Source organism: Mytilus californianus, unplaced genomic scaffold (genome assembly GCF_021869535.1).
Source record: "Mytilus californianus isolate M0D057914Y unplaced genomic scaffold, xbMytCali1.0.p SCAF_3, whole genome shotgun sequence".
In the NCBI taxonomy this organism is placed as follows: domain Eukaryota; kingdom Metazoa; phylum Mollusca; class Bivalvia; order Mytilida; family Mytilidae; genus Mytilus; species Mytilus californianus.
In genome coordinates, this window is record NW_026262679.1 from 116,487,811 (window position 1) to 116,506,602 (window position 18,792).

The following is an 18,792-nucleotide window of genomic DNA, read 5'->3' on the forward strand; positions in this document are numbered from 1 at the left end:
AAATGGTGATAATCATGTTTCAAGTCATTCGAACAGCCGCCTGCACTACGAGGGAATTCTCATCATAAATTTTAAATAAGTTTATATTTCAGTTCTATATAGTTTGCTCATTTAGCTTTCATTTCATTTTCAAGACCAATAAAGTGAGACGGCATCCTAATCTACCACCGCCAGGCACTTTGTTACACACCATAGAACCGACGAGATTTGACGAGAAAACACAGACGAACTACAAACACAATGGAGAAATTAGTTTTTGGGAGTATTTATTTGCTATCAATGATTTTGGTATGCTTGGCAGACGATGTAACAGACGAAGAATTGTTAAAAACGGTAAATAAACAAGCAAATTATTTATTTTTTATTTATTTTAAAACAGTTAATTTTTTTGTATTGAAATTCTTTTATTTCCAGGAAAACTTTTCGTTCCTGACACTAAAATCGTCCATTTTGTGTAAAGTAGTAGTCAAAGGATTTTCCAGTCTTTTAAATGATTTGGCTTGTAAAGAAAAAAAGTAGAAAATTGCAATGCTATCTTAGCACACAATACATGTTTCAGGAATAAAGGGTCGTTATAGGAACGCGTCGATGTTTAAACTATTTAATTTTTTTTGTATAAACAATTATATAATTCATTTAATTTGGTAAATTATTTCTAAAATATAAAAATTAATAAAAAAAAAAAAAAAAATAGAATTCCTGTTTGTTATTGAAAAAATATTTGTTTTTATCAGAGTCGGTTCAAAGATCATTTCTTCCAACAACAAAAAAACCTGCATCCTGCCCAAATAGACACACAAAAGATGACTGGAAGATGTCTAACTATTCTTATTTTTTCTATTTATAAACGGTTACACTTGTATTTTTAAATCATATTGGGGAGATATTGTTTCTAATGAATATCGTGTTGTCCTTATAATTTGTATTTTGATTTACAACTTCTTTTTATGAATATTTAAACCTTAAAAGAGTAAGAACATAAAAATTCAAGCTCTTAAAATGAAAAAAAAAAAAAGTTCAAAATCGGGGCTCAAACCGTTTTTATCTAGAATATCTAAAACTTCCGATTTTTTTTTCTCACTAGAAATAAGTGTTTGCTTATTAAACGAGCATTGTTTCTACCATATAGATAGAGATAAGTTCTTTTAAAACAATGAATACAACAACTTACTGAATTGAACGTAAAGAATGAGAGACAAAAGTATCGATGTTGTGAACTCAAAATAGTATATTATTGTTTTTCGTGCAATCAGCCAACTTTTGTACAAATAGCAGGTGCACAAATATATTTTTGCTTTATTTGTACTTGTACAAAACTCTCCTGCTGCTCCACTCCCATGTTGAGCAAACGGTAATGTGAATATTTCTTTTTGTGTACCACTTCATTTTGAAGACTTCTTCGATGTCCGCATTTACAGTCTGTCGATTTCTTTGAAACTATTTGGATTTAAACAACTGAACCTTAAAGTGCCGGGTGTATATTACAGGATAATTACAATATAATGTACATTGTCGGAAATATATATATATATATATTTATATTTTCCGACAAGGTACATATATTGTATATGCATTGCTGTTTTAATTATGGAAATACATGTCACTATTTGCGACGAAAAAGAAAAAGAAAAAACCTGTCCCAATTGGATTCTGTTCTCGTTGAAAATAATATTTGAATTACAAACAAACAGCTGAAAACTAAATGTGGATTAGTTTAAATTGTTACATTTTATTCAAAATATAATATTACTCTTGTGTATAGTAACGTCCTCATGGAACTTTAATATGAAACTAATTCCTTATACGATACGAATCTAGTAAATTTTATAAAATTATGTCCTCGAGTTACGGAACAATTCAATTAATTAATTAAGTATTAAAATACCAATTATCAGCTTTATTCTGATTATTTCGGATAATTTCTTTGATATCATCTAATTTACGAGAATAGAATACTACATTTATAAATGTATCACTTAGTTTTGTGGTGTAATTACATGTTCTCTTGGGTATACAATGTACATGCGCCTCCTTTTAAATGATAACCATATTAAAAGAACACCTGTCCATATGGTTTGGCAAATTCAAAATGTACCTTAAAGAGAAAGTAGATCCGCTAACAAAATCAACCTAATGCTTTCAGAGTATACTAAGATCATTTCAGAAATTCAAGTAATATTGACAAACTGACTTCAAATATGACACACACTTTTTTTAAACCGTAAAATATGAGATGTGTATATGTTCCGTATCATATGTGTTTTGGATCATTCGCGTATGATACTCATATGGTTGGACCATTTTAGTACACTCGTTTGGTGACTACCATCCGGATCATATGAGTATTTAGACCATACGATACAGGCATTTTAGAAGAAATTCTTATTTCTTTCGCAGGAACACGCAGCTCGTTCTCCGATCCAAAATCGGCACAAGTTACTAACTGAAATCCTTTATCTTTGACATATTGTCTGAAACTTGGTGTATATGTTAAATTGCCTTCGATAGAGTCAATCCATATAGCGCCTTTATTCTGTAAACTTTTAGGTCATAGGTGAAACAACAGTCGTTTGAGGCATTGAGATTTTGTCTTTTTTTCCGCTGGTGTTTTAGGTTAGTTTTCATAGAAAAAAAATCTTCAAACTTCTACTTATTTTCACTTAATCGATGTATTCTTGCTCCTGTTCATCTCACAATAACAGTAGTTTATACATGATGCCTCTCTTTTCTTATTTTCCACATACGAATAGAAGGACAGCACGTATAAACTACTGGTATTGTTAGATCGTATGGAAAAAGAAAAAATAATTTGAAATATTTTAGAAATTTTGAATTACTAATAAAGAATTTTAACACATAAAATAAAGAACAATGAGGGTTCAATGCCCGAAGTGTCTGTGAGTCAAACAGTTGACTTCTTATTTTACAGTTCATTTAGATATTTCTTGGAGTTATTTTTCAAATTCGACATATTGTGTTTCGTGAGGAAAATCGATAATTACCTTCCTACAATTTTAACGTGTAGGTAAATTTAGAAATAATTCATGAAAGCCATAGATTTGTTGGAAATTTACACATGGCCCAGGCCATGTGTAAATTTACAACAAATCTATGGCTTTCATGAATTATTTCGATTCTAATAGGACAAATACGGACATTAAAAAACTGAAGCGAGGGTGGGTATGCCGTGTGTGTGGCTGTTCTTTTTTACTCCCTGTTAGATAAAGCTAAAACATTCTAATAAATCTGTAGCTTGCATGAATTATTTCGTAAACAACCGCTAGAAAAAATGTGCTTAATTCTTTTAATTCTCAAACCCAACATTTGCCATTTTTAATTTACATGTTTTTCTCGTAAGCTACCGGCAAATCCAAAGTTGACATTTCGTAACTAAGGAACCGCCATGTTGACTTGCTGAAATCAGTAAATATGCGAATAATGCAATAAAATAGAAAATAAAACAACACCTACCTCAAAAGTCCATTTTAATGTAATATTATACGAATTTCGATGGTTCACATAACGGAAAAACCTTCAGCTTTAGCGTTTTCATTTGTATGACGTCATGTTTTGAAGTGACTTAAATGCGCCAAAAGCATTAATGGACTTTCGCGGAATTTTATTTTATTTTGATTTTGTAGATTTCTCCGAGCTCTTGTGCATTTATTCTTTTTGTTATGCATCCGAATAAGAATAAAAGCTCTGTAGTCTTTTTTAAATTGCAATTTTTAAAACAATAAAATCGGCATAGCATTTGCAAATAGGTTCCAATACATGTGGATTTACGAGGGAGGTATATTGTAACATCCATTATTATGTATATCTCTGAGTCTGCGCTAAGTATAGATATATCGAGAATTTTATCACGGTGTTGTTTACAAAGCGAACGAAGCACGTCATATTAGAATTTACTTTATTACATCATGTAACAATGATAATCATATACTAGTATTTGTTTTTAGAAATTTTTAATTCATGACACCTTGAAGGGTCATACTGTGCGCAATTAACAGTCAAAGTAACTTTTCATCGTTCATGATGTTAATTACCCGGACCATATAGGTATATAAATGTACGCATATGGTCATGACCATACGCGTATGGTCCAAATACAGATACATCGAACTTAGTATCCGACTTTTTCTTTTTACAAATTTGTTCATATCGAGGAGTTGCCTACATTGCTTGTAGCCTGCACATATTATTAATTAAATTCTGTTTTGAGACTGGGTTCGCACTACGGAGAGTGTATCCATAGCGGGAGACTCTTACCGTGTCTACGAAACCGGTCTCGTCCCGTTAAGAGTTCATGCGATTCCTTGGTATAGACTACTTGTGCCTCTTTTTTAAATTAAACTAAGCAAACTTATATCTTTAGTGTGTAGATGGTAACGAGTTGTGAGATGGCAACTTTAAATATATATTTAGTATTTATTTGAGTGTTCATTAAGTATTTAATTATATAAAGAATGAAATATGCAGGAGATTAAAAGTAACAAACCCTATAATGAAAAAAGGATGCTGTATTGAATTTAACAGTTGCTATACAATCAATTGCATACAACACAAGCTGAGGATTACCTGATTAGATTTGCGAAGTTCAAGAAAAAAGAAAGAACACATTCTATTAACAATAAAGTTTGAAGTATGGTTTACATCTGAACATGTTTTCTATATCATGGCTTTTGTTCTAATTTCTGTAAGTTTAAATAAATTGAGATATGGTTTATACGTCAAGTTTACGTGCAACCTAAAACACAAACAGACATCTATTAGAATGAGAATGAGAATACAGATAAAAGCGAAGCGTGGAAACATGATTAGTATTTAAATCGGATTGTAAGTTGGAATAAAAGGATGTATGTATTAATGTCAAGAGACAGCAACCCATTTTATTCGAAATGGACAACATTAAACTGATTTGACTTTTTGGGTATAATCCAAGTTTTGATATAGTCCAGTGTACTTAAATTTCATATAGTATATTCAACCTAGGTTTATTCTTCGTAGGTTTATATACATCAGTGTCCTCAGATTTTTATATAATCTAGTTTTTGTAGGGTTTATATAGATAAGTGGTCCAAAGTTTTTATATACTCTAGTTTTTGTAGGTTTTTATATAGTCTCGTTTTTCTATAGTATAGAGTTCGTAGGTTTTTATATGATATAATTAAGATATAATTCATGGGGGCTTGAATTTATTGTGATTTTACCATGGGTTGGCCCTTTATGCTAAATATTTTTACTACGAGCGACATATGAGTTTATTTACCCTGCTGATGTCTAATAGTTATTTTGTAGTTATTTTTGTTGTTTTGTAGCTGTCTCATTGACGTATACATTATAACCCACATATCATTTTAAGCTTGTACGACTTTGCCCCCAGCAGAGCTATAGAAAAACAGTACATTAACGGGTGTTACACGGACACTTTTTAGATGATACACGGACACTTTTTAGTTGTTACACGGACACTTTTTATGAATAGAATCAGTGAGTTCATGGGCACTTTAAATTTCAGTTAGATTTGAACTTTTTGTTTCACCGACATATTTCCTGTCTTTTTTATTAAAATATTTACGTTGGCATCAATAACCATAAGATTTTTTCAAACAATTCCAGTATATTACTATTCATATCAGTACACTAAGGGATTGACCATTTAACTTCAAAAGGGGTGTTATGGTTTTTTCCTAAAAAAATATACTGATCCCCAATTTTATGAGAAAAAATATATTGTGGTCAAGCAGATGACAAAATAATGTTCTGATTACTGATTTTCCGAATACCGTATATAATAGTGCTAATTTCGAAAAAAAATATTTGGGTGATAGCGTTGAAAAACTAAATAATTTTCTTACTCAGAAAAACATACCCCCTTTTGAAGCTAAATGGTTGGTCCGTAAATGTATTTTTTTCAATATATGGACATGAATAGTATTTTGGACAATGCCGAAAGTAAAGAAATGCTGGTACCGACGTTTATATTTCAATAAAAAAGACAAGAAATATATATAAAAAAAATCAAATCTAAATAAAATATAAAATCCCTATCAACTCACCAATGCACGATTGATCCTATAAATAAAAAGTCTCCGTGTAATACATGTTCAAATAGGTAGCGAATCTTGAAGAAAATCATTCAACTTATTTCACCAATTGAGGGACGGTAAGCTGCGATTGGATCATATTGTGACACGTGTCTAATTCTGATCCACACTATTAAAGACATATAAAAATCTACAAGCATGAAAATTTAAAAAAAAATCATAAATATATGCCTATATTATAATATATATCTAATAACAAGACAAAATCCATTTTTTAATAACATTTCATTCACTAATGAAAAAGGAAATTCATTCTTTTTATACATTTATATTGTTATTGAATTCAATGACATATATAATGAATTCATATATTTGGGAGCAAACGTACGATTTTTATTATTTTTTAAGGGGGAATGGAATGGCACATCCTGCATTTTTTCAACAAAGAAAGGATCAAGCCTGTTTATTTTAAATTTATTTTAACCCCCACCCCCCCCCCCCCCCCCCCCTTTTCCGTTTTCCCCAAATAAAAATCAAATGTTAGCTTGCTTACCTCTGAAATGTTTTTCATACATTACTTACTAGCGAAATTGCATTTTAAAAAGTCTCAAATGTGTACAACATTCATCTTTTACTTGACATGGTTGGTTTTTTTTTATAAAATTATCAGATTCTTGAATTTCTTGAGAAAAAAACTCTCGGCTGAAGGGAAGTGAAAAAAAATTGTTTAAACGGTAACTTACATTAACTGGTATATGGCCATTTAAGTTTCTAACCTGTTTAATTTTGCTACCTCTTCTAAATACAAAATGTACTACTTATTTCTTGAAATGTCGTACAAGTCAGATACAAAACAAAGGTAATAAAAAAACAAACCGGAAACAAACTGCCGTATAGTTCTTCTGCACTTGTAGTCAGGTCAAGGTCCTCGGCTATCGCCTCGGACCTTTACCTGACTACTCGTGCAGACAAACTATCCCGCAACGTTTGTTACCGGCCTGTTTCTTTGTTACCTTTGTATTGTATCTAATACATATTACATTCAGATTGATGTAGCGGTTCACCTACGATATGAGTCCTATAATCTTGTGACTATAAATGACAGGCTAATAGTCAATGAAAATTAATATTCAAATGTTTACAGGGCAATATATCTAAGTTCCATTGTTAATAATGCAGTTAACTCGTATCATAACTAGGAATAAATAGAAATGATAAATCTATAATTTAGAACTGACGGGTCATAACTGTAGAGTGAAGCTAAGTAGATGGCACTCCTGGTATCATACGGGAATTATGTTGTTTCAAAGTCTTCATCTGGAGTTGTCGGTCATTTACTAGTTATCCGACTGTTCACTCAACTTTTGCCGTTGTTGATTTAGTACTTTTGTAGTTTTCACATGGAAGGATATATGGATAGTAAATGAACATCGATCACTATTTGTTTGTAGATTTTAAATGAAAGAATGAGGGATATAAAAGGTGACATTTTTTTGGCTGTAAAATGGCAAGACAATGTGAAAAGTCCTAAAAAAAAAACATTTGTATTTGTATTTTAATGTTTTTGTTTGGATAGGTTGGGAGACGATCGGTTCGAGAAAACCGTAATAAATATTCGAAAAGAAATTTCATATCCATTATCAAATAAGTTAGAATGTTTTTTGAAAAATTCTCTTTGGGTGTTAAACCAGTAGGTTTTTTTATAATTATAAATTGCTCTAGGATTTTTCGTGGTAATTATAAACTGCCATAGGATATTATAATGATTCATAACATTAAAACAGGAATCCTAATATTTTAAATGTAAAGTATTTACTACACATTTAAAACTTGAGATTCAAATTTAACTTTCCAAGTCCGACCTCACGTGGCTGTGTATTTATACATCTAGCACAACCAAATAGACGTCCCTCTTTCGTAAGGGTTTTGATATACTCCAGTCAACCCTTTGGCTTATTTAATGTAATATTTTGATTTGCTGATAAAAATAATGGCCATTTTATCACGAGAAGGCAGTGTTATCCAACAATAAGTACATTGCGGTTTTATATAACGGTTAAATCATGGACCTATTCTGTAGTAATGCTGCATTATGGGAAACCCATTGCTTTTGGACGCACTAATTGGTCTTTACAGAGATCGTGACATCATTGGACGCTGAAACTATACAACGTAATCCACAAGGATGGAAATGGTCAATTTGACGACACCTATGGAGTTAACCTTAATTTTCTTGATGTTCTATTTTTTCGACAGTATTTCATGTGTTTTATACTCAATATTGATTCCCCTTTTTACATCGGATGACCGTGAGGGCATTCCGGTGTATTGTTGCCACAGACATTTCTACCCACGTGACTTTCGTTTTTTACTGATAACCGAACGCAAAATAACATTCCTTATCGCTTGTTATATATTTATTATTTGGAAAGGTCATACGTGTTTATACATTTGATATGTATCATGTATATCTAGTTTATTCAAATTTAGCTTGTTGGTTTATTTCGATAATGTTGCACTATTTTTTTTTTAATTTTTGGTAAGAGGGAAGGGGTTGTTGTTTCGGACTTGAGAGCTATCGTCTACGTATGTTGGTTATTTTAGTATAATTTAATTAGAAAGAGTAACGCGTGTGTACATAATCCCCTTTAACTCGAACTTTCAAACTTACATAGAATCATTACTTAATAGTTAGATTTTGATGTTACAGAAAAACGACCAATCGACAATAAATTACCTTATTCCAATCCGATGGTGCGTAGAACTTATACGCAGTTTCGAATGTTTTTATGGGATATAGTTAGACAGAACAAACTACTGTAAGGCTACTAATATTTTTGAAATAATACCATGTTGTGATTATAATGATTACAATATCGTATATACAACAGCAGGTAAAAACCGGAAAATTGGTAAAGTAACCAAATCCCTTTTATAGTTATTATATTTGTTGGAATCGTTCATGTTTGATGAGTGTTCTCTAAACGTTTTAAAGCAACGTATTTGTATGAATATAGCAATTGAGCGAAATTTAAATTTCTTATTTCCGAAAATATTTCCATTGTTTGGTGACATTCTTAGACATGTGTTGATTGCGTATAAGACAATGATTTGCTTTCGAATTGTTATTTCAAATCATGCTATATGTAGAAACCGACAAAACAGATACAGTGTTGGAAAGACTTCAACAAAAGGGATTGTCATTTTTTTAACAACCAGTAATGAAAAAAATCGATAGAGGTGAATTTTAGCCGAGACTAAAACACTGTGTTGTTGTAGCCTCAAATGCAAGGGGAAATCGGGTGAACGAGAAGAACATTTTTTTTTAAATGCCCATATAGTTACTAAACGTTTTTTATGTGTTTATCATAATTATAAAACAATAAGTGATGATTATATTTTCAACTCATAATTACGTTCAGAAAATTGTATTATTGTATATGCTTATGATCGTCTCTTGTTTTTTAGTTACTAACAGACCCACCAAGAAGCAAGCTTCGAGACATTGTTGATGAACTTTTATTAGAACAAGAAACACCTTCCCTTGACGCTCTCTTAGCAGTTGATGACCGACAACTCTCGTCAGGAAAAAGAATATTTTGTAACGGAGCCGTCGGTTGTTTAAATAGATTCCGACGCAGGAAACCTCAGGATTCGGTAGAACAGATGTCATTGATTAAAAAGCGTCCATTCTGCAATGGTTTCTTTGGATGTGGGAATGGGAAACGATCATATGATGTACCTGTGATAAGAGACGAACAAAGACAACCACAACAGAAAAGGCTTTTTTGTAACATGGGTGGTTGTGGAAATGGATATGGAAAGAGAACTCTATATTCTGCATTACTTGACCGACTTCAACCGGTAGCAGACGACAAAAGCCTTTAAAAATAGGCGCAAAAAATAACACTTTTAAATAACAACGGACAATTTCAAATTAAGACGATTTTCTTGACGATGTTTTGTCTTCTGTGCTTTGAAATTGTTGAAAAAATCACATAAAAACTAAAAGTTAGATAAAAAAGTATTTATGTTTTCTTCTGGAGATATGATTAGATTTATATTGATTTCGTTGGTGCTTGAGTGATAGTGACAGCCTAAGGATGCATCTCGAACACTTTTTTTGTAAATATTATAATAATATTAGATGTTTGGCATTTTTGTTCAATCCTTTTTTCTCTCAAAATACCAAGTCGTTTTTTGATTGCTTTTATTGTTAATTGTTGCTGTTAGCCTAACTTAAAAATTGTCCTGTTATATTTTGAAGATGAAACATGACTAAAAGATTTAAATCGGCTTTTTAAGCAGACGACACATACCCTTAGATTTGATATGAAAATGATAACCACGTTTTTTGGTTCTATCGTTGAGTTACCACATCTCCTCTGTACTTTATTTTTATTTTTATCTTTATTTATATCTTTATTTTTATTATTTATTTTTCATTATTCATTTATTTTCATACGTTCACAGCAGTGAATAAATAATAATCTTGTTTTCTCCCATTTTACTGTAGAAGGAAACGGAATAAATTCCTCTTTTCCGTTTTAATTATTGTATACTAGCACTAAGGATTGTTGACAGATGTAACTTTTCTATTCTAAATAATGCAGATAAAGCCAAGTAAATATCTAATAACTTTTTATTTTTTTACCTAAAGCCAAGTAAATATCTAATAACTTTTTATTTTTTTACCAAGTATTTGTTTTTCCTTTAAGTTAAAAAGAGACGATAGTCGTATCTACAACGTCATTATAAACATATAGTGACGCTTGCCTTAAAAGGAATTATCCACAGATCTTGTTGTAGATCAAATTTACGACTCTTTCTGTCTAAAATGGACCGTTAATTGTACCATTTCTGGCATGTCGTTATGGAAATGGAACTGATTGGTTCTATCTTTACTGGTTCTCTAATTTAGAGATAAATATTTGATAAAGTGAGCTTACTTATATAATTTTTAATGATCAAGTCAGTGGAATTATATTACACATTAGTGAAAGTTCATGTTAATAGATTTCTTTTTATCTATAATCACTAATGTAAATCATTGATTATCAAATAAATTTGGATTGAAATGTACAAATATGTTAGATTTATTTCGGGAGCCGTAAATGTGTTTCAGTTATATGATGTACATTTCAATATTACATGTACAACATGTACACGTACGACGACTGGAATTGGACGAGAAAAAATAAACAACCTTTCCCTGTTGTAACAGGATGCAGTAGTTATTATATATTTTTTGGTTTTGAATTCAGTTTACAAATGCATTTGCCAAAGACACTTGTTTTACTGTTGACATATATTTCCTATGAAGTACAATAGGTCAATAAGATACAGATGTCACTGCGCATGGCATGTATTTATGGTAAAACACTAAATCAGTATGAATAACAGAAGAGTTATACTTTACGTCAATGAGACAGCCACCAAACACATCACTTAACCAATAGTCATCTAGAGATCAACTTACGGTCTTTAACAATAGACAAGGGAAGGTTAAACTTATTTTCTGGATTTCCCTTTTAAATTCGATCAGAAGAGTCTAGACAAAATGCACATAAAACAACGTACAATAAGATATTCTATGTTATTCGGGATCTTCACAGGAAATATGGGCTCATATTCCCTGCCGGTGTTTTGTATCTCCTGAGTCGTTAGTCGAAGGGATGTAGGACACTGACAGAGAATATGAGCCCATATCCCCAGTAAAGCCCGGAAATAATTATATTATATTGGAGTGTCCTGATTTTAACATTATTTACAATTCTTATCTTCGTTTTTGTTAACACGAGATATGGCTCATACCCCCTTGTCAAGATGACCGATCAATTATTTTTAACAAATTACTGTACTTAATAGACGGGACTATACAATTTCTGAATTCAGAATACATTACAAAATGATGATATTACAGTCAGTTGTTTACCTTTACCCGTACAATGTTATTAGTTACATTGTGTGCTAGCGACCATTCCATATGGGGTGAGAGCGAAGCTCGAACCCCATATTGAATTTACTGACCCCATATATATCGTATTACGTCAGTAGCACACTATGTAACGAATTTATCTTACCGACTATCTTAACATGTGGTATTTAGACTAGTAGCCTATCAAAGTGATCAAGTCATCAACACCGTTAGTATTAAGAACCTACTTCCATTGGTCTATACAAAAACAAATGCCAACAATAACAACTTGTTAGCTTTAAATGTGTTTTATGAATTTATTTCAATCGTTCATCATCAATTTCTCCGTCTGTTGAAACCTTTAAGATTTTTCCTCAACACCGTGTTGTTTTTATAAAGGGACGTAACACCACTACTAACCGCCTACTAACCCAATATGGAACCTTACTTACCCAATATGGAATATACACGGTCTCCACGCGGTTGCTTTTAACCAATCATATTCCTAGAAATGTATAGGAGGTGATTTTAAGATAAATGTATATATCCCTTATCGACAGAAATATATCCACTCTTTAGAATATGCGTCAAATCAGATCCCAAATAGATTGTCTTCAAGTTAAAACAAAAGACAACTATGCATAAAAGGCTAAAAGTCGTGTTTTAGTACATTATTGTTGGGTGTTACGATGGAGCAGAAACTACTTATCCTTCCGCAGAATACTAGTTCAGTTCATGACGCCAAGACGGATTGATTTCTTATCAGCAGGTTAATAGCTTGCTTTCAGAACCTGCAAGCATTCTTTGATACGGTATAATTTAATTTGTTATGCCCCACCTACGATAGTTAAGGGGCAATATGTTTTTCGGTCTGTGCGTCCGTTCGTCCGTCCGTCTGTCCCGCTACAGGTTAAAGTTTTTGGTCAAGGTAGTTTTTGATGAAGTTGGAAGTCCATTCAACTTGAAACATAGTACACATGTTCCCTATGATATGATCTTTCTAATTTTAATGCCAAATTAGAGTTTTGACCCCAGTTTCACGGTCCACTGAACATAGAAAATGATAGTTCGAGTGGGGCATCCGTATACTATGGACACATTCTTGTTTTTGGTGTTTTTTTTTTGTATATACATTGGATAGGAGTGTGATCTAAAAAAATAGTTTACCCCGGCCCGGTCACATTTTCAATCACAAGTCCCAAGACGGGAATCTCGTAAGAAGTTGTCGTTTGTCATATTTTATCTTTTTCCTCGCTATTTTGGTAATTGGTGGTGTAATTGTAGATCTTTATAAAAATAAAGAGATGTGGTATGATTGCCAATGAGACAACTACATGTATCCACTAGAGTTCAAACTATGTGAATGTAAGCAGCTATAGCTATAAATATATATATATATATATATATATATATATATATATAGGTTACCGTATAACCTTCAACAATGAGTAAAAACCCATACCGTATAGTCGGCTACAAAAGGCATCGACATGAAAAATGTGAAACAATTCACAAGAGTAAACTAACGGCCTATTTAATAACAAAACAGTTTACGAAAAACAAATATGACAGACTCCTGACTTATGACAGGCACATATAGAATTGGGGTGGGTCGGTGGATGGGGGGGGGGGGGTAAATATGTTTGTGAGCGCTCGACCCTCCCTTAACCTTGGACAGTGTGGACAGTGGTAAAACCGCATAATATAAGAACAAACTGTCAAATCAGTTGCAATTGGCTTACTTCAAAAGATCGATACGAGCCCTGTCTTGAGAACTTTGAGCAGCATTGAGTTCATTCCTCTATGATAGCTGTGCAGTACAGCTTAGATAATGGGTTTGGCTATAGCTTTGGACACCCTCTTAAGATAACACAAGTGGTTACATAGGGCCATGCAGTTTGATATATGGCTGGACAAGCTAGGTTAGACAAATTTTTTACTCAGCTTTCATAACCGGAACCATACTGACGTTTGCAAAAAGGAGCATTACAATTTTTTTAGATGCATTTACTATTCAGGAACTTTGCCGACCCCTGTACATGAATAAATGGTAAACAGAATATTCGAATAGACATGCATTAATCAACCATAGAGTTGTTTGTATCCTCGTCCTCTTGTTCCTGGTGTATATGTGCCTAATTGGCAAACACACCACAACTTCATATGATTTGAACAGATTGGTTTTCATAATATATATTGGAATACTTGTATAAATACGGTATAAATGAAAAGGATAAACAATTGAAATATATGTTCATCTATTCAGTCGGAAAGCTATGTTAATGTGTACGATTTCTTACGTGGGCTGAAACGAACATTACAGAACATGAAGAATCTTTGAAAAAGAAAAGGAGTCATAAGAATGAAAACAGAATTGTTTCATATTTCAAGTGAAAATTCATAAATATCTAATGATGTAAATAGATAAACAATATTGTTAAGGTATGGCTATAAAATGCACCATTGAGAAAATAAATGCTACAACTAAAATATAACCATATAAACCATATAAATAAGTGAACGAAAAGGCAAAAAATAAACATGAATGTTAATGTCTTGTAAATCCCATATGGTTCAATTGTAATTAAAAATTTACATAAAATGTAGTTAGAAATTGGTAATTTCATGGACCAAGGTAACTTTTGTTGATAAAAGACAACGCAATCATAAGTCTCTTGGCAATCGCATTAACCGCTATCAACGAAATAAACATCGTTCTAATTTTACACTTGATGATTTTTTATCTATATTTAAAAACAATGGTAGACATCAATTATTATACAAACTGGGTCAAATGCCAATTAGCAAATTGACAAATCTGAAGATCATAAAAAGTATTTTCTAAAACATGTAAAAATAAATTACATTAATAGAAGTATTGAATTTTATTCTACCGTTCAAAACTTTATACCTCCATGTCTAGGTTAGTCTATGGAAAGGTATATACTATGAAATTTAGAGCGAGGGGCTTGCCCCGAGCTCTTAATTTCATAGTATATACCTTTTCAGAGACTATCCAATTTAGCACATATTTACAACTCGAGTAATATTTTAATTGGTCTATTGATAGTTTATTTTGGCTGACTACTTGTATCACAGGTGTTTGTAAAACGCAGCTCATTAACGAAGTTTTGTAAATCTACTCACTAGTATCAATGTAAATTATGTGATTTCAAAAGGCCCTCGACTCCAGAATGAAAAGATGGTAGCTGCTGGTGTAAGTATATTTATTGGTATAAAGCGGTGTTTTACTATACATGTACTTCTTTACATGGTAAGATGACAAAATAAATTGACCAAAAGCAGGCAATAATTAAATTGCAGTGGAAGCTTTAAATGTCTTGAAAACATTTTTCAATTTCACAGTAAAACTAAAGCTATAATAAATTTGAAACATATAGATAGTATGCAGTGGCGGATCCAGGGAGGGGGTTACGGGAATTGGAAAACCCCCTTTTTTGGACGATCAATGCTTTTGAATGGGGACGTATGGTTGGAACCCCCCCCCCTTATCTTGGGTTGGAAACCCCTTTTAAAAAAGGCCTGATCCGCCCTTGGTATGTCCCCATAGATAGTCTAGCGACTAGTCATTAAAAAGCAACTACCAATAGATCAAAGATACTAGGGTTTATATTTTTTTTTCGAAGTAAAAACTAAAAGATGTATCAGAACATGTATATACGTATATATATATATAGGTGGCACATTCTCTTCAGACATTATTACGGGTTTTCAATTCATGACATCGTCCTGAACATGCATGAAATATTTGCCACTGGACATTAAGCAACCAATAATCAACCAATCAATCAATTCATGACGAAATAGATCAAGTTGCCTTAATTTCCCTTTACAAGGTTTCATAGTACACACTTGTTTGTGTTCAAAGTAATTGCATGGATGATAAATCATAATTTTAAGATGGCGTTGTTCTCTAATCAAGGTATAAAGAACCATATTTGTTACTCTTTATTTAAATGAAAGAAACTTGCAATCGTCAAACACTTTTTTTTTAGATCTAAAGGTATTTAAAAATCAATGTAAAAACTAATTACAAACTATGTTATTTAATTTGGAACACAGCATTTAATTTAAAATAGCCAGTGGCAATTTTTGTTTTAATATCTTGATTACGATACAATGAAATCTTACCCTTGTGGTCATTCGTGCGTAGATACTTAGTACACGGAAAAAGTATGTACTATGAAAATTAGAGGGCAAATTCAAGCAATTTGATTGGACGAGAAGTTGTAAGTATGTGCTAAATTTTGATAACATTGAGCCACGTGTAATTTCTCATTCGTATAAAAAACCTAGAAGTTTAATTTTTAATTATACGTCAGACGTCAGTATAGCAAATAATGCTCTTTCAACATGAAACTGTGTAACACCGAAGTTTAAGTATGATCCCAATGGCCATGTTATTACAGGGGACCTCAACATCGTTCAAGATCGAGAGGTTATAAACTTTCTAAAAAAGGACCAAAATATCGTCCACCGTCGAAAATATATTGGAAAGAGTTCCCTCAGGTTATTAAAGATGCTCTTTCATCCTGTTGTAAAAAATGGTGTAAAAGGTAGAATAATAAAAATACCGAACTCCAAGGGAAATAAAAAAAACCCGGAAAGTCCTTTATAAAATGGCAAAATCAAAAGCTCAAACACATCAAACGAATAGAAAACATCTATCATATACCTGAGTTTGTATAGGCATTTCCTTATGTAGAAAATGGTGGATTAAACCTGGTTTTATGGCTCGCTAATTTAAAACCTCTCACTTGTATGAAAGTCGCATATAATTCCATTATATTGACAATAATGTGTGAGCAAAACAAACAGACATAATAGGTAAAAATGTCAAAAATGAGGGTACAGCAGTCAACATTGTGCTACAATCTTAATTCCTATAAAAACAAATAACTATTTCAACAAAGAAAAAAAGCATATAAACACTCTATAGACAAAGCACATAAGCAAAAATGAAAGACAAGAATACAAAATTGACCATATCACAATAACACAATGGCGGGATGTATAAGTACCGATCCACGCCAAAATAAATATTACCAAAAAAGGACTAAATAGTAAAGGTTAAAAATGTACAAGGACAAATAAAAAGAACAGTATAACACGTAATTAAGATAATAACACAACGTCAGTACCTAGAATCTATACTTTAAAATCATAAACGCAAGAAATCTGACAAAAAGTCTCTCGATTCCTATCTAAATAAATTTCTGAATATTGTTGATATTCGCATATCATATTTTCGAAAAAAAAATTAGAAATAATAAAAGAGTAACTAATACGCCCATTATTAGGATTAAAAACAAAATTCAAGTACCTGCAAAGTGTTGTGTGTTCGTATCGGCAGACAAAGCAGCCAACAATGCGGTGTGATAAATCTGATTGCAAATTTATTTGCTGCAACTCATATAAAGCCTATTTCTCAAATGAAAAAGATAGATGTGCTAGATATACTTACTGGAGGTGTGATGAGATGATTAAAGCCGTAAATTTTCTCCTTGACAACATTTATGTACGTTTCGACAGGTTGTAGGTATTCCAATGGAAACCAATTGTGTCCCTTTAATAGCAGACTTGTTTCTATACTGTTATGAATCACGGTTTATGGCCAAACTCAGTAAAGAACCGTCTTAAATCCAATTAATTGATAAATTTAACAACACTTTCCGTTATCTTGATGATAATTTTTCGTTGAATAATCAAGAGTTCTCTAAATATACTGCTGAAATTTACCAAAAGGAACTTACTTTAAATAAATCAAATATTATCAGCAATAACTGTCCTTCCTAGACTTAGATATTTCAGTGTTACACCAGTCTCTACACAAAAATTTACGACAAAAGGGATGATTTTTCTTTTCCTATTGTTAATTTTCCTTTTTTGGACGGTGATGTTCCATTGTCACCGCCTTACGGTGTTTGTATATCCCAACTCGTTCGCTATGCCCGTGTCTGTAGTGACTTTTGGATTTCAATGAGCGTAATCTATGTATTACTCGTAAATTATTAAGTCAAGGATTTCGTTACCACAAATTATTTCTTAATTACTTAAAACCTTTACTAAATTCTTCCACTGATACAAAGATTTGGTTTGCAAGTTTGGCTGTACCTGAAGAAAACTTATTTCAAACGGAATAGCATATCCTATATGATGTTGGTAACTGAACCCGGAAATTTAGATACCGTAACGATCCGGGTAAACGTATTCCTTTAAATAAACTTATTCTAAAAGGTTACCAATTCAACACTGTAATTAAGTCTTTGAATGTTGTTTTATTTGGTATAAATACTGATTTTATTATTAGTAAATTAAAACCATTCTAAATATTGTTGTTATACGCATATTTACTTTCACGGTACTACAATCTGGCGATACCTATTTTTTTGGCATTGCACAAGGTCGTGTTTTTCTCTGACTGTTAATGACGTCGTTACACTAAATTCATTGGATGTTGGATGTGTTCTGATTGATATTTTAGTCTTAGATACATGATTTTTTTATTAGTTGTTATTGGCTTTGATCTAACTGCCAGTAACTGCGAGTACTCTCATATCTATACCTTTTTTGTTAGGGATGAGGAATGGGTAAATACCCTGCCGTGTCTGGTCTGTGTTTTTGTTTTTGTTTGATGTTTTTATTCTGCTTTGTATCGATCCTATGATTTAAGCCTTTTTCAACTTATTTTTATAGCTTGTTATTGTGTTGTGCTGTAACACTACTGTTCCGGGTTAGGGAGAGGTTTGAGCGCTCACAAACATGTTTAACCCCGCCACATTCTTTATGTGTCTGTCCCAAGCC

The 18,792-nt window shown here is 32.1% G+C and overlaps 1 protein-coding gene and 1 long non-coding RNA gene across 2 annotated transcripts; one reads left to right on the top strand and one right to left on the bottom strand.

The window, feature by feature from the left end:
* Positions 1-9,945, top strand: LOC127735913 (conoCAP-like). The gene is made up of 2 exons (XM_052246351.1): positions 1-333; positions 9,519-9,945. Exons 1-2 carry the CDS (start codon positions 241-243, stop codon positions 9,936-9,938), a joined length of 513 nt encoding a protein of 170 aa, XP_052102311.1. The 5' UTR covers positions 1-240; the 3' UTR covers positions 9,939-9,945.
* Positions 9,946-10,441: 496 nt separating this feature from the next.
* LOC127735914 (uncharacterized) lies at positions 10,442-11,266 on the bottom strand. Its single transcript, XR_007998655.1, has 2 exons — positions 10,746-11,266; positions 10,442-10,704 (listed from the first exon to the last, which is right to left on the bottom strand). It is a non-coding gene; the product is annotated as an uncharacterized LOC127735914 (long non-coding RNA).
* Between the last annotated feature and the right edge of the window lie 7,526 nt (positions 11,267-18,792).